Source organism: Nilaparvata lugens, chromosome 4 (genome assembly GCF_014356525.2).
Source record: "Nilaparvata lugens isolate BPH chromosome 4, ASM1435652v1, whole genome shotgun sequence".
NCBI lineage: Eukaryota > Metazoa > Arthropoda > Insecta > Hemiptera > Delphacidae > Nilaparvata > Nilaparvata lugens.
The window spans coordinates 68,616,659-68,633,016 of NC_052507.1; the positions used below are offsets into that span (position 1 = coordinate 68,616,659).

General features: G+C 34.9%; 1 protein-coding gene across 15 annotated transcripts in view; it reads left to right on the forward strand.

Annotated features, from left to right (window-relative positions):
• Positions 1-16,358, forward strand: part of LOC111045314 (protein hu-li tai shao) — a 107,789-nt gene that overhangs the window by 62,470 nt on the left and 28,961 nt on the right. For all 15 annotated transcript variants that reach the window (XM_039426321.1, XM_039426323.1, XM_039426310.1 and 12 more), the window contains 6 exons: positions 5,110-5,258; positions 9,096-9,285; positions 11,309-11,460; positions 12,471-12,701; positions 14,109-14,252; positions 14,958-15,056. In XM_039426321.1, the coding sequence (XP_039282255.1) occupies positions 5,145-5,258; positions 9,096-9,285; positions 11,309-11,460; positions 12,471-12,701; positions 14,109-14,252; positions 14,958-15,056 (930 nt within the window). In that variant the 5' untranslated portion in view covers positions 5,110-5,144. The remainder of the gene's footprint in view (positions 1-5,109; positions 5,259-9,095; positions 9,286-11,308; positions 11,461-12,470; positions 12,702-14,108; positions 14,253-14,957; positions 15,057-16,358) is intronic.

The following is a 16,358-nucleotide window of genomic DNA, read 5'->3' on the forward strand; positions in this document are numbered from 1 at the left end:
ACTGATTGCCAGAGTTTGAAGGTCAAAAACAATAAAGCAGTTATGGCTTTGAAACAAAAGTGCTCGTCTGGGGCTGAGAGTGCATCGTGGTGGAGGTGGTGGTGGAGCTGGAGGTGATGGTGGAGAGAGTGGATAGAATCCTGTGTTCCCGGAAGTAAGCAATTAGTGCCCTAAAAAGCAGGGTGACGCTGTCTCTCCTATAGTTTTATGAATCGATAAAAGACCTTCTCTCTTTTTACTGGTGAGTAATCGCCGCCGCCATTGTTGGATCAAGCTCACTGGCCTGATTCACATGCCCATAACAATCTGACACCATATTTTTCAAATTAATTTCTGATTAATTGACTTTCCAATTATTATAAGGCTGTAAAATTGATTTTGAATGGAGGAAGTATGTGGAAGAAATATTTTGGAACTAGACATATGTGGCAGAACTATTTTAGAACCACATGATTAATGAACTTGAATTTTCTCCTTTCCATTGAATTTATATTTCTATAGATAGTTTTTGTTCTGTACTTGATGCATTGTGATTGAAAACTTCACTTTCAAGTTTCACCTGAGTTTGTGAGAACTCTGACCGTTAAATCTGATTAGGTCCATTCAAATATGAATTTCAATGACAAAACCCAATTTACCACAAATATTGGCTTATTTCAAAAATCACATTCTATAGTAATCGATCCTAAATATTCAGAATACTAAACGAAATTATATTAATTTTAGTTAACTCGATCGCATTTGAAGGAAAATTTTCATTTCCATCGACCTCTGCCGCGCGCTGCCAAAACACTTCTGCTTTTGTTGGAGAACATTCATTTCATCTAACGTTATATGCATTTATATCGTGGAATTTATTCAAATACTCGAAGACAATCAGAATTACTGTACCACTTGATAATGGTATTGATGAGTACCATTATTTCATCAATACCTACTGAAAAGACGGAAAGCTATTACGAAAGAATTATGAATTCCTGAACAATCAATCAATTACTGTATCGATGAACTTGCTAAAAACCTTATTTCTTGATCATCCGGTTGTGACAGGAGTATAATGTGTTTGTTCTACACACATGAATCCTGTCTATAAATTAGTGCTTAATATCTCATCTGCGATTCAAGTTTCTATGTTGATTATAGGGTTTTTGTTCGTACCTGTCGTTGCCCGTGAAAAAATACTTTCCGGTATGCATGACTCCACAGATACAAGCATACAACAGCTCTTCTTGTCTGTGATAACACTTGAGAATATGCAAGAACATTGGATTATGATTTTGTGCATACTCTTATTACGGCTATTACTATGTTATGATTATTGGGAACAGGTTGAATTGATTTCAGTTATTCCTTATTTTGCCTAGTTATTACAGTTCTGCACGAGTTACAATAATTTTTAAATCGTTCTTTTTGACATTAGCTCTATCTTACTTGAAATGTAATTTGCTCATCACTGTTTTATGATGATAATGTCACTTCATGGAGGTCTGCATCTCCTAAATGTAAAATTTACGGTATTTAATACAGCTCTAGCAAACACCTGCAAAGAAATCAGTTTTATCAAACACTTGATTAAAGTGTATCTACAATGATACGTTAGAAACCACTTGAAGAAGTGGTTGTCTTATTCAGACAACCAATATCTGAAGAAGAGGAGTTTTGTACTAGGTTCGGGAACCTTCAGTTTTTCATAAATCATTCATCATGTTCATGATATCCGTTTCCATTTTTCATGATCTCTTCAGATATCTTGTAAAATGGTCATCTTCAGATATCTTGTAAAATGGTCATCTTCAGATTTTTAGAGCTTCACTAATAAATAATTGTCCAATAATGAAATAAATGCTCATACTCATCAGCTAAACGAACCGAAGTAAACCACTAACGGTCTGGAATTTCAGAAATAATGGTCTGATTGCACAAACATTTCATAAAATTCAACCGTGATTAAGTGCTGATTGTAGACGTCTTCCGTTTCTCTGGTGGCATTAAATATGCTTTTGTGCAACCGGAAACAAGTCTGTTTTTGTTTACTTCTCGTAAACCTGCGTTATAAATGTTTTTCTATTTATCCAATTCAGAAACTATTCCCTGTTCGAACCTGATGAAACCCCATATTTAACCATCTATATCAACGAATAGAGTAGAATAGAATTATTAGGAAGAAGATAAGTTTTGATTTAGGTATAGATTCAAGACACAATTACAATAAACATAGACGGTTTTTATTATTATTATTTCATCCACCGACCACCTGTAAAAGGGGTATAAGGATATGTCAATTTGTCATTAATCAAACAGCAACATGTTATCTATCTTCTTGAGGTTTGTAAAAATCTTTATATTCCTCCACTTAGTAAGCACATATGGATAGCAGCTCTTTTTTCAATAAAAATCTGAAATCTTTACCTGACTTTTCTTTTATGTGAGATGGCAATAAGTTGTACATCCGGATACCTGAACTCCTTACCCCTCACTGATACCTAGTACTTCGGTGTGCATCATCTCTTAAATTATTTCTATATCTGGTCGAATATTGGTGAAATGTTTCTCCTGTATTAAATTCATTTATGTGTTTTTTTTTAAAGCAGATTGTTTCCAGAATATATAGGCTAGGGAGTGGGAGAATTCCAAGTTTTTTGAAGTAGTTCATCTAGTCTATGGTTTAGGTCTGTATGTTTACTATTTCACTTATTTGTTGGTAAGTGAATAAATAGAAAATAATCAAGAGCTGTAAGTCAGTAAGCTATTATGACTCGACTGTCCCGTTTGCAGCTTTCGGATTGACTTGGAAATGGAAAGTTTTTGGGGGTGCTTTTGTGAAGACTGAACAGTAGCCTGCAGTGGCAGTAGGCCGAATTGAATGAACGTGGCGTAGGCCTACGTGCCGGGTACAATGGAAGCGCCGTTCATTAATTGAAGGATGACTCACAGGTCATGCCATGGAATCAGAAATAGTCCCACAGGCCACATTCCTAGGCATAGGCACGGCCAATCAAACGCTACTGGAGAGTCGAGTCTTATAACCTACTATTCTAACCGTGCACCGTTCATATATGAGGCAGGCATTTACATGTCTTGATGTTTGGTAATCAGTGCACCTATTAAAATTGTTCACATACTTGGGACAATTATTGTTCACTTGGTGGTCAACTTTGATTAATTTGTATCACTATCACATGAATAAGATTGTATCAAAAGGGTTTATTGGAGATTCCTTACAAAAATTCTGTTTTTTCCAAAATAATATTTGAAAATTCGTTCATGCAATCATCAAGATTTCAATATGATTTCAATATATACTATAACTAATGTTGGAAAATGATTGTAGTAAAGCTCGAAAGTTGTTTGGAGCACATTTAATACTATAGATCCATTTAAATCCACGGATCGCGAGTTTTCATTGATATAGAAATGCGACTTTGGACTCATAAATGTCAAAATGAAAAGAGCTTACTTCGTTAGTATTTATCCCACCTATAAGCCTGTGCAACCTTCGATTCCAGCATGCTGTTAAGGAGTAGGCCTATAGTGCTGCAAGATTTCACAGAAGCCAGATTCCAGAAAGCCTGTGAGCTAGTTGTGTAAAAGAAAGAGTAGAAGAGAGAGCATAGCCTCTATGTCTATAGGATTGAAATAAAAACGACAACAGTGTGATCCTATTCTCGTAAGAAATATCATTGGCCATAAAACCCCGTGCTGCAAACTAAGGTTTTCATGGACTATAGTTTATCATTTTATCATAAGTTATTTGAGCCATAATAACTGTGTAATGTGGTCAGTAATATTTCTCTATCAAAAACTACACAAATTGAATATAACATAGAGGCAGATTTACTTATCAGAGCAGGGCTACGGAATCAGCTTATAGTTAATGTTTTCCCAGAAGAACCCAGAATTTAAACTTGGTCGTTAGAAAGACAAATCGTCCAGAATGCGTTGATGAAACCGTATTGGAGGCGAAAGCGGGAGACCAACGTAAATAAATAATAATGATGATGGTTAACCCTACAGAGACACACTTACTTTTCTTTATTCTTTATTGATTGATATAATAAGTATACATCATATAAATGATAGGGAGAGGAAAAATAAGGTAACCTTGTGCTATTCCTCTCCCCAATTTAGATATGGTTACACATAGTCCGAAATAGGTTAAGTCTTGTAGCTCTTCACTTCGCAAAATTTTCAGACCACTAATATGTCCACAAAGTAAATTTTCAAATTTAGATGCTTCAAAACAAAAAATAGAACAGATATTTCACATTATTATCACTTGAATAGACTAACACAGTATTTATGCTAACACAGTAGACACACACTGGGGTGTTGAACACCCCAATTTAATTTTGCATTTTTTCTTTGAAAAATACGAAAAAACAAGTACTTAGACCATACTTCATCATTTCTTAATCATTTTTGTTCCAAGTGCATACAAAAATCAAAAAGTAAAGCACTGCTAATCAATATTTATACTAATTTTAGAAGTATGTATGTTCCACCTAAGTGTTGGAGCTCCTAATCCGGTTTGAACGAATGGCTTGATCATTGCCAATGACAACTTCATCAAAAACTCACGTCTCTCCATTTTATTGTTTTGAATCTCAAGTTGTAGAGAATCATAGCATTCATTCCAATCTGATCCATCATCCCATACCACATTCGTAGTGACAATACAAGTAAATCTTTGTAATAAAAGTGTTTGATAAAAGTCCTACTTAAAATACACTCTGGGGTGTCTGACACCCCAAACGAAGAACAAGGTGAACTGGTGACCTTGTAGAATGCTATTACTGACTGGAAGTGGTGGAGAGTAGTTGACAATACTACAAACCTAATTTAGACTGGGCATAAATTCCCATCTGTTTGATATTGTCAACTGCAGGACAGAGAAAACAATCCCTGGGGTGTGAAACACCCCAGTGTGTCTCTTTAGGGTCAATGGTGAATTATTGTGGTCCTTAGTTGGCCTATACAAAAAAAAACTACAAATTTATATTGCAATGTTGTTTTTTTTTTTAATAAATTTTAATGCAATCTTTCTTGTACACATGTACATAGCACGAAATGAGTTTGTGAATAATAGTGAAATGTTTGTGTTGTTTTTAGGGGAGTGAGTGAGTGAGCTGCGCAGGCGCAGTAGAATGACGGACACGAGCCAATCAGAGGCGCCACCGCCGCAGACCAATGGCATCTCTGACAACGGTGTCTACGACGATGACGAAAAGACCAAGATGCGTCCCGCCGACATCGACGCTGTTAGTATACCCTACTACCTAAATAGAAAACACAATTGAATAATATATTATACAGAATGATTCATATGTACGGGAACCCTTCAATAAGTTGGAGACTGTTTTAGATATAATACTGGAACTTTCAGGATAAGTTATTGGTCGACCACTCTACCTTATGACGTACAACTGAATTTCATCCCCTCATAAGGGTATCCCCATTGTGTAGTACATAATTTTGAAAGCCTTTTTAAAACAAAAAAGATGGCATCAACAAAAATGCTCTATGCTACTTGTATCCAAAATGGCGGCTGATTAAAGTTTTAGTTTTACTTGAAACTTTAATCAGCCGCCATTTTTAATACAAATATCATAGAATATTTTTATTATTTCCATCTTGTTTTGAAAAGGCCTTTAAAATGATGTACCAAACAATGAGTGTTTTAATTTGAAATATTTGAGTTACAACCCCTCATTTATTTAAAAAAAACTTCAACCAGTCGCCATTTTGGATACAGGTATCATAGAACATTTTTATTGATGCCATCTTTTTGGTTTTAAAAAGGTCTTTAAAATTATGTACTACACAATGGGTGTTTACATTTGAAATATTCGAGTTACAACCCCTAAGTCACCCCCTTATGAGGGGTTGGAATTCAGTTATATGTCAAAATGTGGAGTATTCGACTAATAACGTATCCTGGAAGTTACAGTATTATATCTACAACAGTCTTCAACTTATTGAAGGGTTTCCATACATATGACTCACTCTATATATAAAATATATCAATAATTGATAAAAAATAGACTGTGTAAAATTGTCTTTTGCCGCCCGAAAGCAATCTCCAGTCAGTAAGTGAAACAAAATTGTTTATTCACATAAATAAATGACTGCATGTTGTTGTGTTGTTCACAACATGTAAATAGTTTGCTAATGCATCGCAATTCGGAATGGATCAAGAAACCATATTCTTTAAAATTGAGAATAAAAATTGTGTAAATTAAATATATTTCTTCATTGTTGAAAAACGATCTGGCAACGTTGTGGAGCTAGAAAAGGATAGCGCTATCTGCTTTGTTGAATGATAGACAAGAATATCAACACCAATGTTAATCAAATACTGCTATTTTAACATGAACCTTACTATAGTATGGTAGTATATTAATTAATGCGTCATCTAGTGGGTTAGGCCTATAAACGTTTGAATAATAATCAGGGTCTCTGGGTCAGTAAACTATATTACTTATTCGGGGAATGAAAATTGATAGTTTTTCATATTTGAAGTACATTCACATTTATGATTTGAGTGATGATAAAAATGAGATAGAAGAAGTAGCAGTTGTAGAGTTGAATGATTTCCAACTCATCTCGTCAGATGTCAAATAGGATGACAATGATCTGGAGAGATGGGATGGGAGAAATCGTAAATTGGATAATCACTTGTGTCACTGTGTATTCTGTTCAATTGCCAATCAACTCACAGTACTTCTTTATCACATCCTAAACTAGACAACTGTCAAAATAGGCCAATCAATCTTTCTAACATGCTAACATTTGAAAAAGCTTACTATCAAATCGGGGCATCTACAAAATTGTCTTTCAACGTCAATAGTGTTCTCGAAAAGTATTTTGGATTATCAATACTCTATTTCACTAAGATCACTTGTTTAAATTATAATTCAAAAATCAGATTCATATTAATTCACTTTGCATCAAACATGATTATTTCGAGATCAATTAGTAACTATATACGTGATATTACGTATCTGAAATAGATATTTCCTCATTGATCTAAATCCAATAGTTGTTTCTCATGATTTTTCTTCTCAGTGAACATACAGATTCTGCGAGTCATTAGTTGTATCAAAATGTAATTTCTTTAATGGAATGTAAATGAAATTGTTGTATTTCTCTTGTTGTAACATTTCTAAATTGTTGTAACTCTCTTGATGTACATAATTGCACGTAGGCAAATTCATATATTACTAGAAAAAAATGAATTGTAATCATAGTCCAATGATTATTTGCCAAAATTAGAAGTAAAGAATTACTCAGCAGTTGTACTTCACTGAAACGTTGACTCAATTCGTTTTTGCTGTCACTGTTTTTATTTACTCACAGTGTTTTTGTTCAGGGAATACTTTATCATTCTGTGACACATGAATATTCTTGTAACACTATCTGAACTCCACTGAACTATTTTGCTCATTATTCATAATATATTTTTGTCCAACTCATTACTCTGCTTATTAAACTATGAATTTCAGTTCAAATATTCTCGATTCACTGTCAGAGAGTAAAGAATGTAACAATTACATTCTATACTCTCTCTTTACAGTACAATACGGTGCAGTAATTTCTGTTCATCTTCTTATCGTCAATAAATAGTTATGGAAAATAAACAACAATTATGCTAGCAAAAGCACAAGTTCGCAAAGTTTTCAAGTGCCAGTGAAAGTGATGATTTCTGAGATAGGTTTTCAATTGAACCTTCATCCTTCAATAGCATAAGATAATGCTTTCAGATCAGAATGTTAGTTACTATCTATAGAAATATAGAGCCTTGGAATGAATAATTATTGATATTTTATTCTATCTGATACCAATCATAATACTCTAACTTTGCTAAATTCATACATTAAGGTCCAGATTAAATTAGCTTAATGGAGTCTAATTAGCTCAATTAGGCCAGAAGGCTTGGTTGTCAGAAGGACACTACAGAGCCACCGTTGGTCTCATCATTACATATTTATTTACCGTTGGTAGCCGTGTGAGTAGAGCAAATCGGATGCCGGGCTGGCGACCCGATTGAGACACTAGCGGACCGCCAGAATCTGGTGTCCCGGCTGGCGACCATTGATACACCAGCGGACCGCCAGAATCTGGTGTCCCGGTGCGACCCTAGTCTAATGAGCGCAATAAGTAGGCCTATTAGGCCGCGACTCGCTCGAAAACTTGGTGTTCCGCTGGTGACTAAGTCTGGTGGCGTAATATGATACGGACTTGATATACATCAGGATCATACATTTCAGTTTATTTTGTTGTTAGGACAGTGAGTACAGTAAAATCGTTCGGCTACTATACAGTACTACTATACATTTCTACAGTACAGTGGGACTTGATATACATCAGGATCAGAGGATAATGTTCATACATTTCAATTTATTTTTTTCTTAGGACAGTGAGTACAGTACAGTAGTTCAGCATTCAATTTATTTAGTTCTTATAACATAAGAACTAGTACAGTACATTACATTAGTTTAGCATTTGATTTATTTAGTTCTTATAACATCGAATACAGTACAGTAGTTCAGCAGTACCAACCTTCATCTACCTATCTTGCATTAGTAGCTTAGTAGATTGATTCATGTTTGTGTATATGTCAGTTGTAGTTCAGTGCGAATTCCCACATATCAGTATCAGTGAACGTGTCCGGTACAGTGAGAATATTCTTCCCATAAGTTCTAATGGGGCTATTCATACTCGCTCGCCCGGGTTGGATGTGAATAGTTCCATTAGAATTCATGGAATTATATCTTCACTGTACAGCACTCGCTTACTGATACTGATAATATTATGTTGAAATCTAGCTTTATGAAATTAATTTCGATTTCGAATATGCCGAGTTATGTCTGTCAGTAGTGATATAGTATTTCAAATTCTCGATTGATTGAAAATACATTATCACGATGCAGGGTTGAATTGTGGGTATCTTAGTGGAATATTTCACAGATTTGTGATTATAAGTAGGCCTATCTTGGTGGAGTGGTTTTGTAACATTATTGAACAGAAATGTGATGTGTTCCTTATTTTATGATGGGGGTTAAATGTGTTGCTAATGTGATGTGTTGGTTTGTCAGGATATGCGGGAAATGGAGAGGAGAAAACGTGTGGAGATGATAATGAACAGCCGCCTGTTCCGGGAGGAGCTGGAGCGCATCATTGAGGTGCAGATGAAGGATGGCAGTGGCCCGGCCGGCCTCCTGCAGCAGATATCCGACATGATGGGCATCCAGGGCGGCCGGCTGCACACCACCAACATGTTCAAAAGTCAGTCAATCATGTTATTCGTATAACTTAATGTATAATACGATGTATTTGTTTTATTACAGAGTGGCTCAAGAAAGCGAGAAATTTTGAGATAATCATAATGCTATTTCAAAACTATTGTATTCATCGAAAGAAGGATAGCAATGATAGAATGTTTGAGCTTGTGTGGGGAGGATCTCAGTTCGTCAGGTACTCAGTTAATCAATTGCCTATATTGACCATTTAATGAGATACTGAGACACGTGAGAAGTTGAGCTGTTCAGTTCGTCAGGTCTTTCTTCATCTCGTCTTCATTGCAGGCTGATTTACTTTTGCACACTAGTTAGTGATTAGTGATAATGGGTTAGGGGAAGAAGTTGATTGAATAGGTCTAGGCTAGGGATCAGGTTTTGCCTTTAAATTACAATATGATGGTATTAATCAGAATGTTTTAATAATTTTAGAGTTGATATATTATGGAACTTTATACACTGAACTTTCTGACAGCAAAAGGGGAACTTGCACATCATTCAGACTTACTGAAAAATGGACGTACTGAAGTTGCCTACTCGGGCTAGTTCTTAATCAACTGAAATTTCGATGGAGTGAATGCTACCCAAACTAGATCGATAGATAGATGAGGAATTTATTGTTCTCCTAATATAATACAAAAATCAGATATCCATATTCACACGCAAACTATAGACTGTCAATCGAAAGAAGAGGCAACCATAACAGAAAGTGATGAATCATCAGCTGTAATGGCTGTTAATCTTCATATCAACTCGTAATACCAGTTCACAATGCTTTCTTTCAATTATCCATGATTACTAAATGGCAATGTGTTCACAAAAATTGAAAAATTTCTATAACTGTCGACTCACAGTTAGGCTATGCCAAATTTAGCATTTAAAAATTATTGTTTTCCTGCGTCATCCGGTATGTATTGTGTGTGATGTGTATGAACATGAGTAGGCTAATGCAAATTTATTTTTAAAGAATTAATTTATACAGAATATAAAGAATCTGACATTATGAAAATGATGTCGAATTTGTTTGCCTTTTTGTACGACGACAAACCCTCAACTTGGAACATTCATTCTATTGCAACATTTGATAGTCTTATGGTAGTAAACATTCAAAAGGCATTCCAGAGTTTAATGCTAGTCGGGCATAGGCTACACTCAAGTTTTGTCGAGCTCTAAATGTTGGCTGATGTTTGAACTCACTCCATAGGACTTCGTATGAGAACTAACAGTTCAAAATATACAATCCAAAATGAAAGATATCAACTGACTTTCAATATTTTTATCAATGCTATGAATTGAATTTTAATATGGATTAGCAATTGATGCAAAATCAAGGCCCACAAATAAGATGTTATTGACTATTAGTTTTATACTCATCTCATTGATTAATCTTTATTGGAGCATGCTATTCATGAAACATCAAATTATATCCATAATATCTCAAGCATATATCATGAATTCACAAGATAATCTTGAGCTTATTTCGACTAAGTCACTGTCGATGTTGTAGAACCGTTCCATAATGAAATGAAAACACACATTTATATATCGTCAAATGTGACCTGTGTGGTCATGAAACCATGGCCCTGTACCAAATAAAACTGTAAAATTTGACGATATATGTGTGTTTTATTTCACTATTAGCTTATTTCTCTATCAACTCTTAAAAATCTCACATATGACTGAAAAATCCTGATTGGATTTTTTGAAAGAACTATTGAATCTATAATAGTTATCAAAACTTAATTAAATAGAAGGTTATGGTGTTACCTTTATTACCTATAATACTTATCAAAGCTTAATTAAATAGAAGGTTATGGTGTTACCTTTATGAACTCGAATAAATGCCTGTAGGCCGTAGAACACACGCCTGTTCTGTGTTTTTGACAGTGGCCGTATGTACTCATATTTGATTTTTATGAATTTATATTCCATTTTCATTATGAATTTTTGTTCGAGATAGAATTTTTCCTAGATTATTGATTTGCTATGACTAACGTTTGTACATGTTTCAGGTTCTAATTGTGTGGTGCCAATAAACGACATTCGTGGTGTTGAAAGTATGGGCTACGCTAAAGGCGAGAAAATTCTGAGGTGTAAACTTGCAGCCGTCTACAGGCTGATTGATCTCCATGGTTGGGCTCAAAGCATCTACAACCACATCACCGTAAGTTGTCACCTCATCTTCTCTTCTTGCTTATAGATCTGTATCTAACTTTTCATTCACAATCAGATAACTCTCTTAATATTATAATACATGAATATTACAGTACATGTAATATTTTTTTATCCGGAACACATCGTTATCAAATCCACTTTATTAATGAAACTTGCAGGACTGCAGTTTCGTGTTGAAACCGACACATCTTCAGCTGTACTGATGAATATTCTAAATTCTAATAAATATTCTACTAATTTGAAAATATTCATCTGTCCAGCTGAAGATGTGTTGGCTCCAACACGCAAATGCAGTTCCAGTCCTGCAAGTGGTTGGAGTCATAAAGTGGATTTGACATAAAAACAGTGTGAAGACGCTCAAAGAAGAACATCACTATTCAAATAATGTATTCATAACTCTCATAAGAGTGTTAAACTCTTATAAATAAATATCTATCAACTTTGATAAGTCTCAGTATAAGTTATCTTTCACTCATCTAGTACAGTTCAGTTCTTGAATAGGTTCATAAATATCAACTCTGATAAGTCTCAGTATAACTTATCTTTCACTCATCTAGTGCATTTCAGTTCTTGAATAGATTCTTAAGTTTTATTTTCTCTGGTTCTTGAATTACAAATGTTATTTGTGTATTTAATTTGTATAGTTTCAGAGTAGGCTACAACATTCCTATCTGTGTCTTATGACAAAGACTAATATCTCAATTTATAGAAATTTTCAAAATATTGTTTTAACATTTCATCTTTACACTGGATTGAAACAGCTAAGCGGAAAATACATCAAAATAATCTCATTAGCTACGCCTATTTTCTTCCCAATTCATAATACATCTCCATTACACAAAACATATTTTCTACATTACACAAAACATATTTTCTACCGCCAATTTACACAATCTTACTCAATTTGCCGATTACAATTGAAACTATTTTACAATTATTTTCTTCTGAATTGCCCATCCCTGTATCTTTTTACCAATGCCATGTGTTGTTTGTGTGTAGGCTCGACTGAACCAGGACGAGGAACATTTCCTGGTGAACCCGTGGGGCATGCTGTACCACGAGATGACGGCGTCGAGTCTGGTGAAGGTGGACATGCAGGGCGCGGTGGTGGAGGCGGGCACCACCAACTTCTCGGTTAATGTGGCCGGCTTCCAGCTGCACGCCGCCATTCACGCCGCCCGGCCCGACCTCAAGTGCATCATCCACATTCACACGCCGCCTGTGCTCGCTGTAAGTATATGCAACCTAATCATTGTGGTATAAAACATGTGGTATAATCAAGGGCATCTGATAAAATGAGGTTAGAATCATTCTGAAGGCTAGGGAAAAGTTAGTGAGAAGAAGATTGAAGTCATGTTTAGGTGAGGCTAAAAAGAAGGTACAGTATCAAATAAAATGAGGTGAGGATTACGGTGAGGGCTAGGGAGAAGTTAGTTGAAAATTAGAGGCAGGTCAGGAAAAGGTTAGTTAGGTTTTGAAGAACAATTAGGTAACGAGATATAACATGATCCTCACTCAACCCTTCAAACGGTGAAAGAGTGGCTGGCGTGGTAGGGATTTAGGGGTGGGAATGTCTCTATCACACATCTTCCCCTCTCACTCTGCATTGCATTGCCAGTGTAGAGAATGTTGGAAGTGAGGGTACCTGCTGCCGAGGACCAACTGACTAAACTCTCACCCCCACCACACCCTAAAAAAGTCACAGTTGAGTCTCATGAGGTGGGAGTCGAAGGTACATGTTATAGCTCGTCACCTCTACACACCTTTTCATGTCTTTGGTTTGTCTTGTTCTTGTCTGTGGTTTTAGATTTAAAGATAAAATAATATCTAGTGCCCTGGCTGGCTCAGGTCTGGTGTCAGAGTTTTCAGGTTGCAACTGATCAATTTCAGGGCCTCTGGCATGACCTAACGACTGCTTTTTAGGCAGTCGGGATCTACGAATTAACGTGTCCATCCGAAACACGGGAGTGGCCCGAGATTAAAATATTAAAAGACAATATGCTAGTATTATTCAGAATTAATTTGATAATTTTAAAATTTCGAATTGGGAAATTTGCTATTGTAGTTGACAAAACGTCCATTGTAGCACTGAAGGCTGTCACCCATATACTTACTCAAAAAGAGAATCTATTGATTTTATTGAGCGAAAATTTTCTGTTCAAGATATTATTACATTTAAATTGAATTGAATTAAATGACTGTCTTTATTTTGACCTAGGAGGGCGAAGTTAGGGCGCAGTCGGCCCTCTCTTACACTCAACCCTCAAAATGGTAGATAAATGGACTTATATGTTGAATAAAATATGATTATGCATTGATAAAACACATCTTGTCGTACTTTATAGAAATATAAATTACTTTATTGGCATAGGACACTTGAAAAATGCATGGTCGACGTCATCGTCATAAAGAAATTTCAAGCACACAAAATTCAGTTTTGGAGAAAGCAACACAATTTACAATAAAAAGTCAGTTACGATACCAATATTTATCATAATTTATACAATCATATGATAATGATTGACCTTATCGAGCACAATCAAATCATTAAATGAATCTTCGTGGATGAAAGAGCATTCTTTATTGTACAATGTACATTGGAATATCTATATGAATTGATAATTTTTGTGTGTTTAGGTTTCCTCATTGAAATGCGGTCTACTGCCTCTGTGCCAGGAGTCGATAGTGATAGGAGAAGTGAGCCAGCACTCCTACTTGGGAGCCATCTCTGAGCCCGAGGAAAAAGACAAACTAGCGCGCAACCTAGGACCTGTCAACAAGGTTAGCATTCATTTACCTGCCTATGTTGGTTTACGAGTATTTGTACACGATTTAATAAGTAAACTATTATTAGAAACTTCTGTTGAACAGTCAGTCACGAAGAGTCGAACAAGTAATTTTGGCAACATTTTTTGTATGAAAAGTCACACTCTATCGCCAATTCTAACAGATTTTATGTTAAACTTCTGTTGAAAAGTCGATCACGAAGAGTAAAAGTACTCTTAGCTGGGTGCTTTTGGTGACATTTTCAAGCCACTTCTAACAATTTATGTGTCGATTTCTCAGTAAGATGGGCGAAACAATTTACTTTTAGTGTCGTATTGACGAACGATGCTTGGATCAACATTTATTAGCTTCACAAGACTTTTGGAAGAACAAAGCACGAGCCGTGTACTTAGTTGCTAGCCATCAGGGTCTTGCTAAGCTAAGGTTTGGTCTGAGAAATTTCCATAAATACAGTCATTAATGCTTCCATAAGACATTTTTTTTGGAACCGATTACGAGATATTAGGTGTGAACTGAAAAAAGGAGTATCCCAATTTAAACATGTTTTTATCAAAAACATTTTTCTTTCTTGGATCCTCATCATGCTAAGAAAATTGCTTTTTGGATAGATTTTTGATCAATAAAAATAATAAATTATTCAAAGTTAAAGCTACTTTCTTTTTAAACGAACAACAAATTTATTTTTAATTTCATTTTCAGGTTATGTTTTTGACGAATCACGGTGCTGTCTGCTGTGGTGAAACAATCGAAGAAGCTTTTTTCAATGTCTACAATACCGTTCTCGCTTGTGAAACTCAGGTTAGTTCAATGAGATTGATTTAATAAATACGGAGTTACAAACCAATCACCTGGTTTCCATCTTATCTCTTAACTAAATTGACAAAAGCCCATATAGATTTCAATTGTATGGTTTTCATTCGTGTGAAATTTGTTATTTCATTAGATTGAAAGGTGAGAGCATGATTGAATAATTTAAGTAATAAGCTTAAAATAGAAAGGGATTAGTAATTCCTATGAAGAAGTCTCCAATAAAGAATATCGAGAATCTTGTGTGGTTTTAAGATTCAAACTATTATCAATTCAATATCTGTCCATCTATCCTATCTATTAACTATACACATATTATTCTTAGATGGCTTATATGGTTTCTTCCATGGCTACTCAAATATTTTCTCAAGGAATTATCCAGTACTCATATACTGATACTCATTTTTTTGTGGACACTAAATTCCGGCTATATTTTTATCACCGAATCATTATAATTTGACTTCTGTTACGGTTTTTGGTGAGATATAGGTAATGATATTTATCCATAATGAAACACTAGGATATTATCTAATAATATCACGATTATTCATTAAAAAGTGACTTCTGAATATTCACACTGAAAATGGCACTGTAGGTATTGAAACATGCCTATATAACTTTTCAATTAATTCGTGGTATTATAAGACAATATTCAAGTGATTCATTATTATAATTTGGCATTTGATAATAGCATTATAACCTAGGCATGCCATTTCCATAAAAAATCGACAACAAGTGGAATGATAGTAGTTAATAATTTTGGTGAGATATACGTAATGATATTTATCCATAATGAAACACTAGGATATTATCTAATATTCAATTCAATTCAATTTATTAAACTCACACAAAACAAAATTACAAAGAATTACGAAACAAATAAAACACAATAAAATGTTACAAAATAAAAAAAACCATGGGCTTTGTGGTTGGGTGTGTTGGAGAAGAGAAAAAAGAGAGGAAGATACCTAGCCAACTATGGTTTCCCATGTAATAGGCAGGTAAAGAAGAGAAGAGAAGTAATGAGGAAAAAAGGGAAGGGAGAAATGGGGGGAAGGAAGAAAACAGAGGAATAGGTACTCAAAATAAAGGTAAGCGAGTCCACTGAAAAATGAAAAACTAAAGGAAAAACAATGCTGGAGCAGAAATCTCGAGTCATATATCTAATTGGAAGAAGAAATTACTGTATGACCAGTTTTTTATATCGAGTTTAATTTTTCCGCTGATCTTATTGTCCATGAGAAAGTGATTTGGAATGAGGTTTATTAATAAGGAGGTTTAAGTGAGGAGTAA